The 15,466-nt window shown below is 44.1% G+C and overlaps 1 protein-coding gene and 1 long non-coding RNA gene across 5 annotated transcripts in view; one reads left to right on the forward strand and one right to left on the reverse strand.

Moving 5' to 3' along the window:
- Positions 1–5,883, forward strand: part of LOC134512810 (uncharacterized) — a 26,564-nt gene extending 20,681 nt beyond the window's left edge. For 2 of the 3 annotated variants that reach the window (XR_010070248.1, XR_010070247.1), the window contains one exon: positions 1,091–2,144. This is a non-coding gene — a long non-coding RNA (uncharacterized LOC134512810). Of the gene's footprint in view, positions 1–1,090; positions 2,145–4,842 lie in introns of those variants that run through there. The other variant, XR_010070249.1, reaches the window with a different exon arrangement.
- Positions 1–7,835, reverse strand: part of KCNG3 (potassium voltage-gated channel modifier subfamily G member 3) — an 11,950-nt gene extending 4,115 nt beyond the window's left edge. The window contains exon 1 of one of the 2 annotated variants that reach the window (XM_063328572.1): positions 7,040–7,835. In XM_063328572.1, coding sequence (XP_063184642.1) covers positions 7,040–7,662 — 623 coding nt within the window. In that variant the 5' untranslated portion in view covers positions 7,663–7,835. Of the gene's footprint in view, positions 1–7,006 lie in introns of both variants that reach the window. The other variant, XM_063328570.1, reaches the window with a different exon arrangement.
- Positions 7,836–15,466: the final 7,631 nt, after the last annotated feature.

The following is a 15,466-nucleotide window of genomic DNA, read 5'->3' on the forward strand; positions in this document are numbered from 1 at the left end:
GTGGCCTTTCTTCATAAAGGGCTCATAAAACACTCACTCATGTTAGCAGCTTTTGGTGGAAAGACCTGTGAATTTCAAAAATAGCTTGCTCTTAAGAATTATGTGTTCTCTTAAAAATTAAGCTTTTGAAAATACTAGCGCTTCTTTTAATAATGATAGTGAGTGATAACTACCTCAGATGCAGATTTAATTTCTTTTTAAAAATGCTCAGATCATAATGTCTTCTAAACAAAAGTCATGTACAGAATGTGTGAAAGTTATTGTATGCATGTATCATTCCTTTATGTTGGAAAAAAACAAGAAAAAAATATTAATGAGTAAGTTCTCTTCAATCCTTTTTACACATGATGAGGAAATACCTAAGACTTTCCATAGTAAAATCAGTCAAACAGCAATATCACTGTAATGGACACACTGATAGAAGTCTGAATGTAATTATACGTTGGCTAGTTCAGATCTCATGTAACAATTAAAAGAAAAATTCTATCTGGATAGAAAGCTGCAGCCAGGAATATTCAACAATTCCAACAGACTCTATTTCACATTTTATGAGATTTCTCTGGTTTTGCTGCCTGTATCCTATGACATGAAGCATTTAAATGAAAAAGCAATTTGTAATTATACAATTTAAAGCTTTTTCACTGGGTATTTCCTCCTGATGACCTGATAATGTTGAAAATGTGATTCCTCCGTTTTGTCACAAATTAGGCTCTGAGTCAAGCTTTAAGGAAGTTAGATCCTGATTGTTGTGATTCAGTAGAATTCTTTATGAATCAACATTGATTCAGTGGTCCGGTATAACTTTGAGGAGTAACTATACAAGTAAAAATCCACAAAATGTGATCAATCTATTGTTTTACTCTGGCAGTTCCTAGCACGAGAGATACTGTAAATCAGTTACATTTCAGTAGGAAGTACTGAAGAAGCCTTCTATTGTAGAACAAACTTGAAGAGAGCTAAGGAACACCACTGATAAAGCAAGATGAAGACAGTGGGAGATGCATTACTGCCACTCCATTACATATTGCACTTCCATTTCTCCATTCTACATCTCTCCGTCTTTCTCATTAATTATATGCATGTTGGCTAGGGAGAAGATAATGAAGAAGACTGTCCCTTGTTTTCAGTCCTGGAAAATCATGTAAAAGTAAGTGCTTTGGTGAGAAGAACTAGAAACCTCTGGCCTGTTGGGAAAACTGGAGTGCTACATACTACGTTTCCACTTCCAGATCAAGTCTCCTTCTCCTTGTAGTGATTTATCTTTATAGCTAACCTTGTTAATGGATAAATAACACCTAATAAGGAACGCAAATTTAACAGTTAGTCCTCAAGAGAACTTAACTAAGTGTGAAGTTAAAGCCAAGTAAAATGCGTGCACTTGGAAGACTAAAGTTACTGTATCTTCTGTAATCAATTCTTAAAATATTTGCTGCATATTCACAGGACAGACTGCCTTTTATTGCCTATTCCTGGAATAATGCTATATTAAAATCTATAACTATATAATTTAATCATGAGCTTTATTTGGTAAAATGTAGTACCTATTTTATAAGCTTCATCACAGTTTTTGGTTGTTTTTTTTTTCCCCCTATCAGTTAAGTTTTAAAATAGCTGGTATTCAAAAAGGAGAGGGGAAATTAAAAACAAACTCAGGAAGTGTCTCCTTGAAGATTCCCCACAAAATTTATACATAATCAGAGAAAGTAAGTCCTAATTTTTATTCAGTTACAGGTTATTTCTGGTCAAACTCACTGTTCATTGTCCCAGACCTAAGCACATGAAAGAGGGTTTTTCTCCTAAAATTTTAAGCCTCTTGGTACGTCTTTCCAGATTGCTTTAATGAGTCTTTTGTCCATAAATGGAAAATCAAGCCTTTGTGAGCCTCATTTCTACTGTAATCCCATCACTGTTCAATTTTCTGTTCCATCTGATAACTTCCTTTCAGAATAAGCTATTTTATGTACAATAAGTTAAACCACTTCAGAAATTATTTTTTCAATCACTAACAAGGCTAGTTTGTTATTACTGAAAAAAAAAATCATACTGTGAGTGTCTTAGACTATTTCAACTTAGCATAATTCTTTTCCCCAGCATGCCAATTTGTATATTTTCAGTATACCCTGGTGAGTTGGTTGAAATCTAGCCCAAATATTCGTTAGTGGCACTATTATCTATTAAGCTTGTAAATAAAACATAGACATCAACGGGACACATGAGGAAAACAGATGATATGATTAAAGACAGTATATGACAGGATTAAAGATTAAAGTCTGTCAGCACTGATTTGTTAATTTGTTGCTAAAGCCTATTTCCATGTAAACCACATTAAACCTGAAAAACGTCCAAGCAGTAGCCAGAATGATCAAATTCCTGCTCAGGAAGACTCCTAGTTGTTTCAGCAAATGTCTTTTTTTTAATCCTTTTGAAATCAACACGGTTTCTGTCTCGCTACAAACTGTAAAGTAAGGTCCACAGAACAGCTACTTTCCCTGCTTTAAAAACCTTGTTGGCTTTTTTCCATTCTGTCGCTGCTTTGGTAGCGATAATACGTCTTGATGCATTAAACTCCGGTGCCTTATATGGGAGGCTGTAACGACCCAGCACTCCCCAGGGACGGGGCAAATGTCTTTCACAGCTCTCAGGGGATACCTGGATCTGAACATCTTGAGCCCTGGGGTCCTCAGCATCTTTTCCATCTACTGTGAACACGAGTGGCACCTAGCCCTGGTGAGTTACGGTTCTCCCGTGGCCAGGCAGTGATACACGTCTGTTATCTTTTATTTTTCAAAAAGCTCATCAACTTATTAGAAGAAGAATGTGTTTTTAACTCTGGTCTGTAGTTCCATTCTTTACCTTCAGCCTACTGTTTTAACTTAGCAAAAATGTGGTGTTCAGGTTAGATCTTACCCAGGAAAGAAGCTGTTCTCTTTTTTTTTTTTTTTTTCCCAACAGATGTTGGATGTGAGCATTCGGGTGTTCTGAAATTCCACCACCATAAATGAATAACGATTTTTGCGTGTCTAAAATTCAAAGCCAACTTTTTAAACTGATGTTTTGCAGAGATGAAAGAAAGCCCACTGGCATCTGTTGAGAGATGCTGTTTGGAGAAGTTACTGTGTTTATTTGCTTTTGCTTAAGCACACAGCAATCATATAGGCTTGATAACCGAGTGATCCTTTCAATACGGATTTGATCATGATCAGTAAGTGGAAAAGGGGCAATGGTCTCTCCCTTGTGCTAACACACTACTTGTATTCAGCATTAGAAAAATAGTTTAAAGGCAGGTGGACAGAGCTGTGCTGGCAGTAAGTCAAGCAACTTCAAATGACTTCCTATTACAGGCTTGAAAAGCTCTCCCCAAAAGATTGTGCTTATGATCAGTTTATGGGCAGGTCCCTGACCAGAGGCTCGCAGTATGCGTCTGCTGGCACAGCTCAGAGGAGAGCAAAGATGACTTGAAATTGCCAGAAGCAACAGAAGGGGAGACAGGTGTCCCTGCTGTCTGCTCCTAAACTGTGCAAATCTGATGCAAATCTTTAGCTCTGAGAAGTGAAACGTGCCAAGGCAGGGAAGAGAGCAAAAATCTTAAAATGCAAGAAATTTAATAACTCATCCTTCATCCTGAGAACGCACCTGGGGAAGGCAATCCCTCCGCACATCAGGGAATTACACTGTGTCTGTCAGATCTGTGATATTCAGAGGTCGGATTCCCCATCCCTCTCTCCTTAAAAAGGCTTACTCATGGAGTTCTCTGTTGCCCTCTAAAGGGTGTTACTCCAAAGGATCTGAAATAGCCATAAGGCTGCTCAGCCTTTGAGAGTGTGGTCGCCATGAGAAGTGATAACAGCGTCATGGTTTCGGAAAAAAGTTTGGTGGGCTCAGTTCCTCTTCTGGTGAAGAGGTGTTCATACAAGAAAAATAAACACAGCTGATATTAGCTGGCAGCCACATTAACCCTCACTGCAAACCTCATTAAAGGGGCTGATTTTGTAAATTACGGAGTTAGTGACACCCTCACTTGTAGAGATGATGTCCGGGTAAGCTGGAGACACGCTGCCCAAGGCAGGTCCGGGGACGGTTACCACAGTTCAGCACAGAAATTATCCACATGGCACCTTTCTGAACTCTAACCTAACATCGAGGGAAGGACAGGGGTTCTTATTAGTAAGCATGTGAGAGACTAAACATATCAAAGTTGCTGAATTTCATGAGGCAGTTCTCTGCTCTTCTAAGCAGTGGCTTATGCTGATCTGAACAGTCAGGTACATTGAAAATCTACAGTTGAAGGGCTTCGAGATAAGCCCATTCGATTTTCATTTCTATTACTTTTCAAAATATGTTTTTAGAATAACATAAGGTCTTCATACTAGTAATTACAGTGTCATGTGAGTCAAAACTCACTCACATACAGCAGTAATGTCACCGTTTCTCTTGACAAAAAAAAAATTATTGTATTATCATGTTAGATAGAATTTCTTTATTTCAATGAGGAAGCTTGGTTAATAAAGAAAAAAAATTGGCTTCCAACTTTTAAATGTATCACTGGCCAGATTTTTAGAAGCCTTGTCACCTAAGATGGACAGTGTTGCCAGAGTACGCAATCCCAGACACTCCTGTGCGATTTCTGTGGTCAGACTCTCAAATAAGCCGCTTACCTACTTAGGTTTTGAAAACCTAACTCATTTTAAATGAAATAACTGCAAACGAAAGAAAATAAATAAAGGGAAATAAAGTTCAATGGCAACTGGGCGTGTTAGGTCAAATCCTATGGCATGTGGGAGTAGTTGTAACTAAACTGATCACTCACTCGAAAGCAACTGTAGCTCACACCTTTTTTTCCAGGTATAACAGGCTTTTTTAGTCATGCTGCAGCGTATGCAAGAAAAGAAAGGAGTGGCTCCTGTAAGCGAACAAGGCCATCTCAGCAGATGACCAGCTGTGGACATAAAGGAACGCATTTCTATCTGTTTTCCATGTGTTCACCGTTAAATTGCTATCAGCTCCTGCGCAGTGAGAGCACATAGGTTAAGTCGCACGTGAAATGAATGTGTTGATGTGCGACAGACTTTTGCACGAAGATGGTTAGAAACTGTTCAGCCCCAACTTTTAGGGTTCTCTCTCTGTTTTTTTGTTGTGATTCCACAAAGTACTACAACCATTACTGAAGAAACTCACTCTACCATTGATAGTGGTCCTTCCAGTTTTAAAAGCAGCCTTCGCTGCCCTGTGCAGCGCTTGGCTACGCTGTACCTTACCAATATTTAGGACCTTATCCTTCAAACACTTGGTATACAATATGCAATCCTTCTGAAAAGTAAAATTACGTGTGTATATAATACACACATGTTCTTGAAGACAAAGGCACTATGAAATAAAAATTACACGTCATATGCCTTGTTCCTCTGCAAGTTGAACTCTTTCAGTAAAATTGTTGTTGACTCCCACAGCATGAAGATGTGAACAAAGGTATGACGGATGTCATTAATGGTAGTGTTGCATCTATTTTCCCCTGTCTATTGGAGGTATCTAAGCAATTTGCTGCCTTACAAAGAGCATCCACCCTTTGAAATACCCTTGCAAAGCTTAAGTAAGGCTTTTTAACTGGAAGAACCTGTAAGAACAACTTTTGAGATATCTGAATCTAAGCAGAAATCAACAGCTTCTCAATCTGTATCTGCTTTCTTTTTGTTCATACAATTAATACTTTGGCTCAGCTACAATGAGAAATACAGGTGCAGTTTTCCATTAAGCTAATGGAAACTATGAAAATACTTTCCAAGGAATTAATTTGGCTACTAAGATATAATATATCACATTCCAATTAACTCTATGGTAAAAGATGATGATTTCATAACAACAAGGCTGCGATTTCACTGTAGGGCCCCTTTAGCAGAGAAGCAGCTGAAAACTTTTTGTTGAATATTCTGTTTTAAAAGAAGAGAGAAATTAGCAAATACAAGAAATGTTTCCTGCTTTCTTTATACATCAGTCCTATTGATGGGAGAAATGCTACCGGAGTGGTCTTGATTCTGTTCTCTAGGGAACAGCAAAGAGAGAGCGAGCGTGCCATGATACTGAAGTCAGCAGAGTTGCATCGATGTAACCCTAAGCTGAGGTCACAAAGAAGATGAAAAAGGGTTTGTTCTTACTAGTACGGTTTGGGATTGAGCCATGCCCTGTTTTCTGCAAATGTTTTGCAATGTTTAGTGTGCTTACACAGGCTTTATGGAAAGGAAATGTAAACATGTGTTACATTCAAACACTGGGGTGTTTTTATGATGCATTTGCAAGATCTTAATGCACAGTCTGATCATCTCCTGGGTTCCCCACACAGAGGATCCGAGATGGCAAGAAGAACGGGAGGTAAAACTGTTCCCACATACAAGATTTTACAAGAGCAGAACCATAACAGGCGCTGGATCTGCTCCGGCAGAAGGACCTGTATGAACACATGCAGAGTACATACGGGATTGTGCTCTTCCCAAAGGAAAAGAGAAGGGAATTGCATTCTCTTCTTTTAGGGTTTTATTTCCCTGTCATCCCAGAATCGTAACACCTAATACGATTTTCCGAGTGTTTGAACTTCTCTGTGTGGGTAAGGAGTCCCGTGGCTCCTGAAAGTGTGTGTGTGGGGGAGAATGACAGCTCCGAGCTGCTGCACCCTGATGGAGAAGAGAAGCCGTATTCCCACGGCACCTGCTCCGACGCCAGCCTGCCCGCGACCCGAGCCGCCCCCGGGCTGCTCCCTGCGCCCCCGGGAGACAGCGGGCGCCCGGCAGAGCCCGGCGGGAGCCGGGGCTGCAGAGCAGCGCCCGCTCCCCCGAGACACCCCCCACATCCACCCCCACACCCACCGCCGGCTCCCCAGTTCAGGGCCGGGGTTTGAAGGCGGGCAGGCGATCTCCGCCGGCGGCGGCTACAGCCAGGGACCGTCAGGACGAGGGTCAGGACACACTGGACGGGACACACGGGGAGCGGACAGCGGGAAAATAAAGGATCCTCCTACCCTGAGGGCTCCCTCACTGACTCTGCTGTGTACCTGCTCTGCTCCTCCACGCTGCGGTTCTCCGCCGCCCGCCACTCGGGCAGGGTGCTGGCGCACAGCACCACCATGGACACGATGACGAAGAGGATGGAGACGGTGGCCAGGACCTGGGCGGCCACGGAAGACGTGGGCTCCTCGAAAGTCCTCCTCATCCTCTCCAGCCACTTCCCGCCCTCGGCGGCCGCCGGCCGCCGGCCCTTGCCCTCGGGGCCGCCCGCCGCCTCCCCCGGCGGCTCCTCCGCCGCGTAGTAGGTGCACGTCTCGGACATGCGGTCGTCGAGGCGGCGCTGGCAGCAGTAGTCGAGGTGGGAGCCCTCCAGCCCCCAGTAGATCATCTCGTTGTAGAAGGAGAGCTCGCACATGTGCGGCACGAAGCGCAGGTGGCCGTGCCGCACGTAGAGCATGATGAAGCCGAAGGCCTCCGAGTGCCGGTCGAAGAAGTACTCGTTCCGCTCCCGGTCGTAGTCGTCGCACACCTCCAGCACGTCCTGCTCCGAGAGGCAGCCGTGCAGGCGGCTCACCCGCCGCAGCGGGAAATCCTTCAGCACCTCCCGGGAGAAGGAGTACCGGGTGCCCCCGACGTTCAACACCACCGGGGGGCCGCGGCCAAAGTTCATGGCTTGGGCGGGACGGAAGGAGGGGAAGGGCGGGCAGGGCGAGGCAGGGCGGCGAGGCGGGGGGCAGCGCGGCCGGCGGAGGCTGCCCCGGCTCCGGCTCCGCTCGCACGGCTGGCGGCTCCCGCTCGGCGACGGGGCGGGCGGGGAGAAGGCGGGAGAGGCGCCGCCGCGGGCGCCCGAGCGGCCGCGCAGGAGACGGGGCGCGGCGGAGGTTGCGCGCCCCCCGCTCCCCGCCGGGGATGCCGCTGGCAGGTGCGGCCGCGGCCTCAGCGCCGGCGGGCGGGCGGCTCCGCGGGGCCCCCCCGGGGCGGGGTGGCGGCCGCGGGCATGGCGGGGCCGGGGAGCTCCGCGCCCGGCGCCGCGCCGCTCCGCCGGTGCCGGTGGCGGCTGGCAGGAGAGCGGGAGGCGGCGCGGCGGCGGCGGGGTGGGGACACGCCTCCTCCCCCGCCCGCGCACATGGCGGAGCGGAGCGGGGCGCGGAGCGGAGGGATGCTGCGGGGCGCCCGCCACCCCCGCCCCGTCCCTTCGGCGACCCTTTGGGGGAGAGCCCGGCCTCGCCGCCCGCCCCGCGAAACGGCACTTGGGCGAAGTTGCCCGCCAAACCCAAGCAACACACTTTGGGGGCTTTTTTTCCCCCCAAAAAAACCAAGCTGAAAGTGAAGCGTTCGAGCACGGCACCACTCGCTCCTCGCTCAAGGCTGCCCGTCGCTCCCGGCTCGCTTCTTCGCCACGGCTCCCGGCCCGCGGGCGGCAGGGCCAGGGCCCGCCGGCAAAACGCGGGTTTCTTTTCAGAGCCTGTCCCCCACATCCCGCCCCCTCCCCGGGCACATCTGGATGAGGAGACGCTTGTCTGTCTGCCTCCTCACGCAGTCGGAGGGTGCCTTAGGCAGAGCCTTCTTCCCTGCTTCTCCCCACCTCCCTCTGGCGTCTGGGCGCCCGCAGCCTCCCGCGTCCCTGTGCCCCACACCCGTCTACAACGTTAAAACACACACCAGCGGGTACGACCCTGGCTGCTCTCTAAAGCTCTGATTTCATTTGGTTGCCTTACATACAGGGAGTTCTTCTTTTCCACTACTGATTGTTTTAATTTTTTCTTAACCCGAACATGACAGTTCTCCAGGCTGAGGTCTTTTCTAGGCTTATTAACATCTGGAGCATCCTGGGGTCAAATCACCCAAGATATGGATCTCCCTTTCAGTGAGGTGCTTCCAGTTGCAAATGTGCTTCCAGTTGTCAAGAGAGAAGGCAGGTGAGTATATCCTTTCAAAACCAGTGCTCAAGTGCTCTGTCTGTAAAAGGTTAAACCAGCGTTTTACCGTCCCCGTTCTTTGTTGCTCTAGATATACGCACTTGTCCTTATGGGCTGGTGTTGGGGTGGGGGTTTGTGTTCTTGTTGCTGCCATGTTACTTTCTCAGATGAGATTTGTAAGGTACGTTTAGGTGTACTAAAATAAATCGATAGTCATCTAGTTGTGTAGTAAAAATTGTTGTTGCAAAGGAGAATGCGATTAAAACTGTTATTTTTAACCCTGTTTGTCGTCTTCTAAAAAATACTTCCAGAGAGATTCGAATAAATGTCCACGTTACGGCGAAGAGCACTCTGCGAGCTCTGCTATGATTGTTATACAGGATATCCACTAGAGGTCACGGTTAGTCATTTTTCTCTGTTCATTTACCGAGAAGACGAAAAACCCACCCAAACTCCAGTTACAAGATGTAGTAAAGTATACACGCCAGCCTGTTGTTCCCCAGTAACGTCATGTTTGACCTCTCTTGAGTCATTCTGGTGCCTGTTTTCACATCGCTGGAAAGGTTTTCCCTCCCAGCAGCTGTGTTCAGTTATAATTTTCTAAGCGACAAACACTGTTTTATACCTCTCCACCTTTCTTTGATGCGTATGCTGCTGTAATTCATTCTTTCAGGAGCAATTACTAGAATACCTGTTAAAAAAAAACCTAAATAGCAAAACCTGACTGGAGCTGTGACAGCGATAATGAGTTATCCAGGTGCTCCTGGCTTTGCAATTTGTTCTGCTTCCTGTTCCACACGTTTTAACCCCCTTCATTCCTTATAGGGAGCTGCCAGAGAGGGGAGTACAAATAGTATGGCCTGAAGGGCTGCATTTACTAACTGTATAGGACTATGGGTTGAAGTATAAGCTCTAGAAGTCGTTTCAAGATGAGCAAAGCCTTATGTGCTGTGCTGCGTTGGGAAGCTGTATGGCAGAACAGGTAAAGTGCTGGGCTGACAAGACTTGATCTGTAAAGCGCATCGCTTGATGAAGCGTTGTATGTTAATTTTATACCTATTTCTGGTTTTCAATTTTTTTTTTTTTTTAAATACAGAATGCAAAGATTTTTCTCCAGAATAATGTTGTCAAGCATTCAACGTAAGCAAAGCTAACCTGACAAAAGTGATATTTTCTTTTCCTCTGTAGTCTGGCATGTTCAAGTTTTAGTTATTTTAGTTATAATTACTGACTTTTAATTGAGGAGATTTGTTCTAGCGAGATGGTGTCAATTGCTGTAAACAACACCTTCTCACATCGGGAGCAGTAATTTACCAGGAACAAAACCTTGGAGTTTAGACAGGATTTGTAATTTTCCAGTAAATGCTCTGATTTTTGGCATTTTGAGATTGGTCACTCTACTGCAGTTGTGAAATAGCTGGTTTATAGTAAATTTGTGGTAATACACATTGTTTCATGGGAATTACTCAGAATTTACAAGTGTCAGGTCAGTGGTTGTTGTGGTATATGTCTTGTTTTCCAGGAAACTTCAGTGAGTGTAGCTTTTTTTTTTTCTTTATTTTGCTGATGTTGAATTTTGTGACTGGAAGTCTTAAGAAATTTGAAAAAATAGGGTGGAGAGCCTGAAAGAGACAAAGCGCTTAAGACTCTGTGTGATGATAAGCAAAACACTCAGTAATATATTAAGAAAAATACCTCTTTAAAGGCAATGGTGGGGAAAAAAGTGTGTTTGAAAGTTCCAGCTGTCCTGATTTGAAAGATGGTACCTAATTAGTAAAAGCAAGTGAGCCAATAAAAACCGTTTAAATAGGTCAACACAGAAATTAGTATTCAACCTATATGTTAAATGGTAAAGTATGAGGCGTAAAGTGAATCTTTAGAAGGACTGAGCTGGCTAATAATCTATAATAAAGACCTCTTTCAAGTAGTTGAGTTCAGGTGGTTGGGGGTGGGTTTGGGTTGGGTTTTTTTATCATCTGGAGATAGACACTGGGATGTGGAATCAAAGCAATTACTCTTTTCCTGGTGTTATAGTTGTTACCATTTGCTGCCCAGGGGAACTTCGCAATTAATAGTCATTATGTAAAAATAGCTGTCTTTGTGTCAACATTTATTTTCATGGCTTGCACTGCGCTATTGCATCCTAGGGGTACTTAATGAACTTGAAATATTTTCTACAGTTTCCAAATCTTTCTGGCCCCGCGCTGGGACCGTTGCTCTGTGTTTTGAGCGCAGCTCAGTGTTAGCTTTTAGAAAAGAGAATCTTTACTTGCATTTTGTATATGAACGAAGCAGTATATGTTGACGGCAGGCATTTTTCTTAACTCGAGATTCTGTTCCTACTGAGGTAGCTACTGAGTGCTGTTGACTTCAGTGTAGGCAAAATAGGCTTTTGGTGGGGTGGCTTCTGTCAGGAATCTTGGTTATTTTTATGACCACAACACGTAGGAACTCTAGCTGTGGAGCAGGTTGCCATGATGATAGACTTGTACACACAAGAACAAAAAGATCTTCCTGGCCAGGGAGTATACAGCATGTAACACGTGAACTGGAGGGGGGAGAAAACCCAATGCTTTTTGGTATTAAACATACTGCATTTGGCCATATCTATCTTAATTGCTTGAAGAGGTAATGCATAAAGACTGGAACAAATGCTTCAAAAGGTTCTGCATGCACAGATGGACTATCATTTACATTTTTCTTTAGTTTAGGTCTTGGGCAAAAATGATTTCCAATAGATTTTTTTTTCTTTAATCAAACTTCTCTGCACCAAAGCCCCTCTACTTCAGTGTTATTCGTGGACTACATAGAAAACCTTTCAGGAGATGAGCCTGTTACCACATATAATTACCAAACAAACAGTCTAATGACAGATGCAGTTTGGATTGTCAGTGGCACCTGACATAAGAGTACAAGTTCCCTTGTCACTGAGGCACTTAGAAAAATCTGAATAATTTTGAATATGAATGTTTCTAAAAATGGATGAATGACATTTAGTAGGGAGCTGGGTATTCACATATCTATACATGTGCACAGAATACAATCTGTAGTTGACATTTATAATTAGACTAACTTGTTTCATGAAACATACTAACAATTTGGGAAATTTGGCTGTGAACAATTAAGCTTTGATACTGGAGACTGGATATATTTGTAGGTCAGACTGAGAGCTGCTTTTTTTTTTTTTTCTTTTTAACGTGAGAGACAACTGCCCTCTCTGTTGTCCTTCATCTCCATATTGAGAAAATCCCAGCAAAACTTCTTGTACCTGATGCTGGGCTAATTATTGAAGGCTATTAAGTTTCAACGAGCATTGAATCAAATGAAGCCCTCTTGGACAGAGATGGTTACTAGCTGGGGTAAACCAGTTTGTTACATCTGAGCTGCAGGCAGGCAGGTAGAAGGCACAGAGAGAAGGACGTTGCTTGCCTGAGGAAGGTGATTAGAAGGAGACTTGCTAATGGAGAATTCAAAGGCATGAACGTATTCTCACAGGAGAGTACGACACAGGAATGCGTTTTCACACCAGTGAGATCCTTTTCTAAATGCCTACCGAGGGGAAGGCAAACTGTCTGCAGAGAAGATGGAGAGAAATACTGGGATTTGGAGAAGCCGGGGGGGGGGGGGGGGGGTGAATCCAAAGTATGCTCTCAGAAAAGGAAGAAATGAACGTTATTTTGTCATGATACTACATTTTTTTGCATTAGCTAACATAAAGAGTTACTGTTGTGCTTTTTTCATCGTTTTTTTTCTTTTCCTCCCCCTTGAATCCTCAGCAAAGGCTATGATCAGTTCGCTTGCCTAAACATACATGAGTTAGTGCCACTTGAGATGCCCTCCATTTTCCCTGTTTTCCACCTGCTGCTCCAGTAGTGCACAAGCCTCCTGTATCCTGTCCATCGGCTCCCGTGGATGTCCGGGATGCCATACAGGTGACGCTTCATTCCTGTGTTCAGGTAACTGAATCAAGCCATAGGAATTGTTGAAGAACAAGCCTGGAAACTTAGAAGTTGTGTTGCTTGGGAGTCTGTGCAGATGCCCTGATGAGTCACCCGTGGCCTTTGGGAAGGGAATTCAGACAGCTGGGGACTTCTGCAGAGCCATTGAAGGCAGCACACGTGGTCCTGCCTGCTGGTTTAGAGGAGGTGATAAGCCTGGAGGTCTAATTAGGTGAGACTTAACCACACTGAGTTACTTTCCCGCAAGTAGGGGTTTACTGGATTTGTGGAAAAAATATTTGAAAGGGAAATTTCTGGAAATACCAGTTAATTTCTTTTATTCCTTAGTGAGAAACAGTATGCTTTTCCATTTTATGTTCTAAGCTCTCAGGGGAAGGAGAGGAGAGTTAGAAACGCTGTCTTGCTACTACACTGCTCTAAGCCTCACACTTCAGAGGAAATAAAGTTAAATACGGCACTTTTGAAAAACCTCTCACTTGTTTCCTAATGAATAGGGGAAGTACTACCTTCTCAAACAGTGCTCTTGTCAAATGCTGCATGTTAACAACTGACCACGCCATTTTGCTAAACTACAACAAATGATGTAGAATCAGGTCTTGTGTAACACGTGAGCATACAAAATTCAGTTACTTTGACCCCTCGCATGCGGATTTTTATTTATAAAAAGAACGATGAATCTTTTTAGCCTAATCCTATATGTTCTTCCAGGATTCCAAGAAAACTTTTCTTGTTGACTATACTGGTTTGTAAAAATGATGAAGCTGGCTAACTTAGATAAACATTAGCATAACTATTTAAAACTCAGCGATGATGCTCAAGTTCTTCAAATACTAAATCTGAAGTCAAAGCCTCATCCAGTTAAAATTAATAAACCAGTGGTGTCTTGTGTTCTGTTAGCAAATAAATCCTTTGATCCTGGGTGAAAATGTGATCAGACCTCTCTGTAAAAATCCTCTTTTCCTGAGCCTCCGGCAGCGCTGGAGAGTGTGGCGTGCTCCTAGCCTTTCTCAGGACACAGGCAATAGTGGTTCTGCAGTGCAACGAGGTGTTAAAACCTTTGCATTATCGGAGCTTCAGGAACAACTGGAGCATACCTCCATTACCAGTACAGGGAAGCCAATAAAGCTGCTCCAGCCTGAGTTTACCGCGCAGGATGTTAAATGGCAGCTGGCTTTTCGTGGCTGTGCAGAAATAAGCTAAAGATCCCTCAGTACTCCCTGTAACTTATCTGCAAAATATTGGAGAGGACTCTGGCTTCTAGCAAAAAGGGTTATGTTAAACTGGGTTCCATGTAAGCAATTATATACAGCTCTCCCCAGGTGCCTGCTTAATTGCCGTCAACATCTAAGCAAGTTACATAGATGTTCCCCGAGTTCGCTGCTGTGCCACTGCCGCAAGTTGGTATGTGCTTCCAGGAGCAGCAACTTCTCATCCCTTACATTAATTAAATCATTCCTTCCTAAATCACACAAGAGATCAGGTTGTGTCGTGGAATTAGAAGTTAAAGTGATCACACCATTATCTCCGTTAAACAGCTAGAAATGTCTCTTATAGCCAGAATGGGTCTTTCTCCGCCTTCATTTTACAAAGGTATAACATTCCTCATGATGGTATTTTTCAGTGATGACTTGAAGCTGTAACCGCTAATGGCCTGGATCAGGTACAAATACTTGCAACAAAATCCACCAGAATGATCCAGTAGATTGATCACCTCTTAACAAAATATCTGAGAATCTGGTTCTTGAGATTAAACAACTGCACGAGAAAACATTTTTCTTTCTTTCACACTGTAAAAAATATACATTTGTTACAGTTTTTATGCTGTGTTGTGGTCTGGTATAAGTTACCACAGCTTCCTTTTGTTCAATTACTGATTTAATGATATTTTTTATAACACTTTTTTTTTATTTCAACACACTTTTGTTTCTCTGCTGGCAACTGCAGATCCTGCCTACCTGCCCCCATGCTCTAAGTAAGTCAAGTGTCACTAAAGTCACAGTTCCCGAGTCACTTCTTGTAAAGCTGCACTGTGTTCACTAATTGTTCTTTTCCTGCTAATTGCAGGAGGGGAAAACGGACTTCCCACATTCGTCTGGGGGAGGGAGGTGTGGGATTTAGAGGAGTCATTCGCCAGTGGTGTCTCTCTACAATGTGCGCCAAATCCATAGTGAAATTGCAGTTGGAAATTCCTTTGCCATCGTGGGGTGTGTTAGAAAGTGCTGCTGGTGGACTTGCTGAGCTCCAACAGTTGCGTCGTGCTGAAATGCAAACAGCAAGAGGGCCACCTGCGTGGCTGTAATGGCCACTACCTCTCTGACTCAGCTACTGATGTACCACAGGATGTAAAGCTAATCAACCGATGCTAGCAATTTAGACATTCCCTAATTTCCCCGCTTCCCGTTGTGATAAACTGTGGAACAGCACTGCCAAGGCTGGAGTGACTTTGGCACAACTTTGCCACCAAGTTAGAACAGCCTGCTATACAGCAGAAAACCCAAATTTCCCAATATTTATGACAAACCAGATCTTTCCTGCAAATGTTGGCTAACAAAAAAATTATTAATGCCGTCTGTAGAGCTATGCAGATTTATTCTGA

The sequence above is a fragment of the Chroicocephalus ridibundus genome, chromosome 3 (assembly GCF_963924245.1).
Source record: "Chroicocephalus ridibundus chromosome 3, bChrRid1.1, whole genome shotgun sequence".
In the NCBI taxonomy this organism is placed as follows: Eukaryota; Metazoa; Chordata; class Aves; order Charadriiformes; family Laridae; genus Chroicocephalus; species Chroicocephalus ridibundus.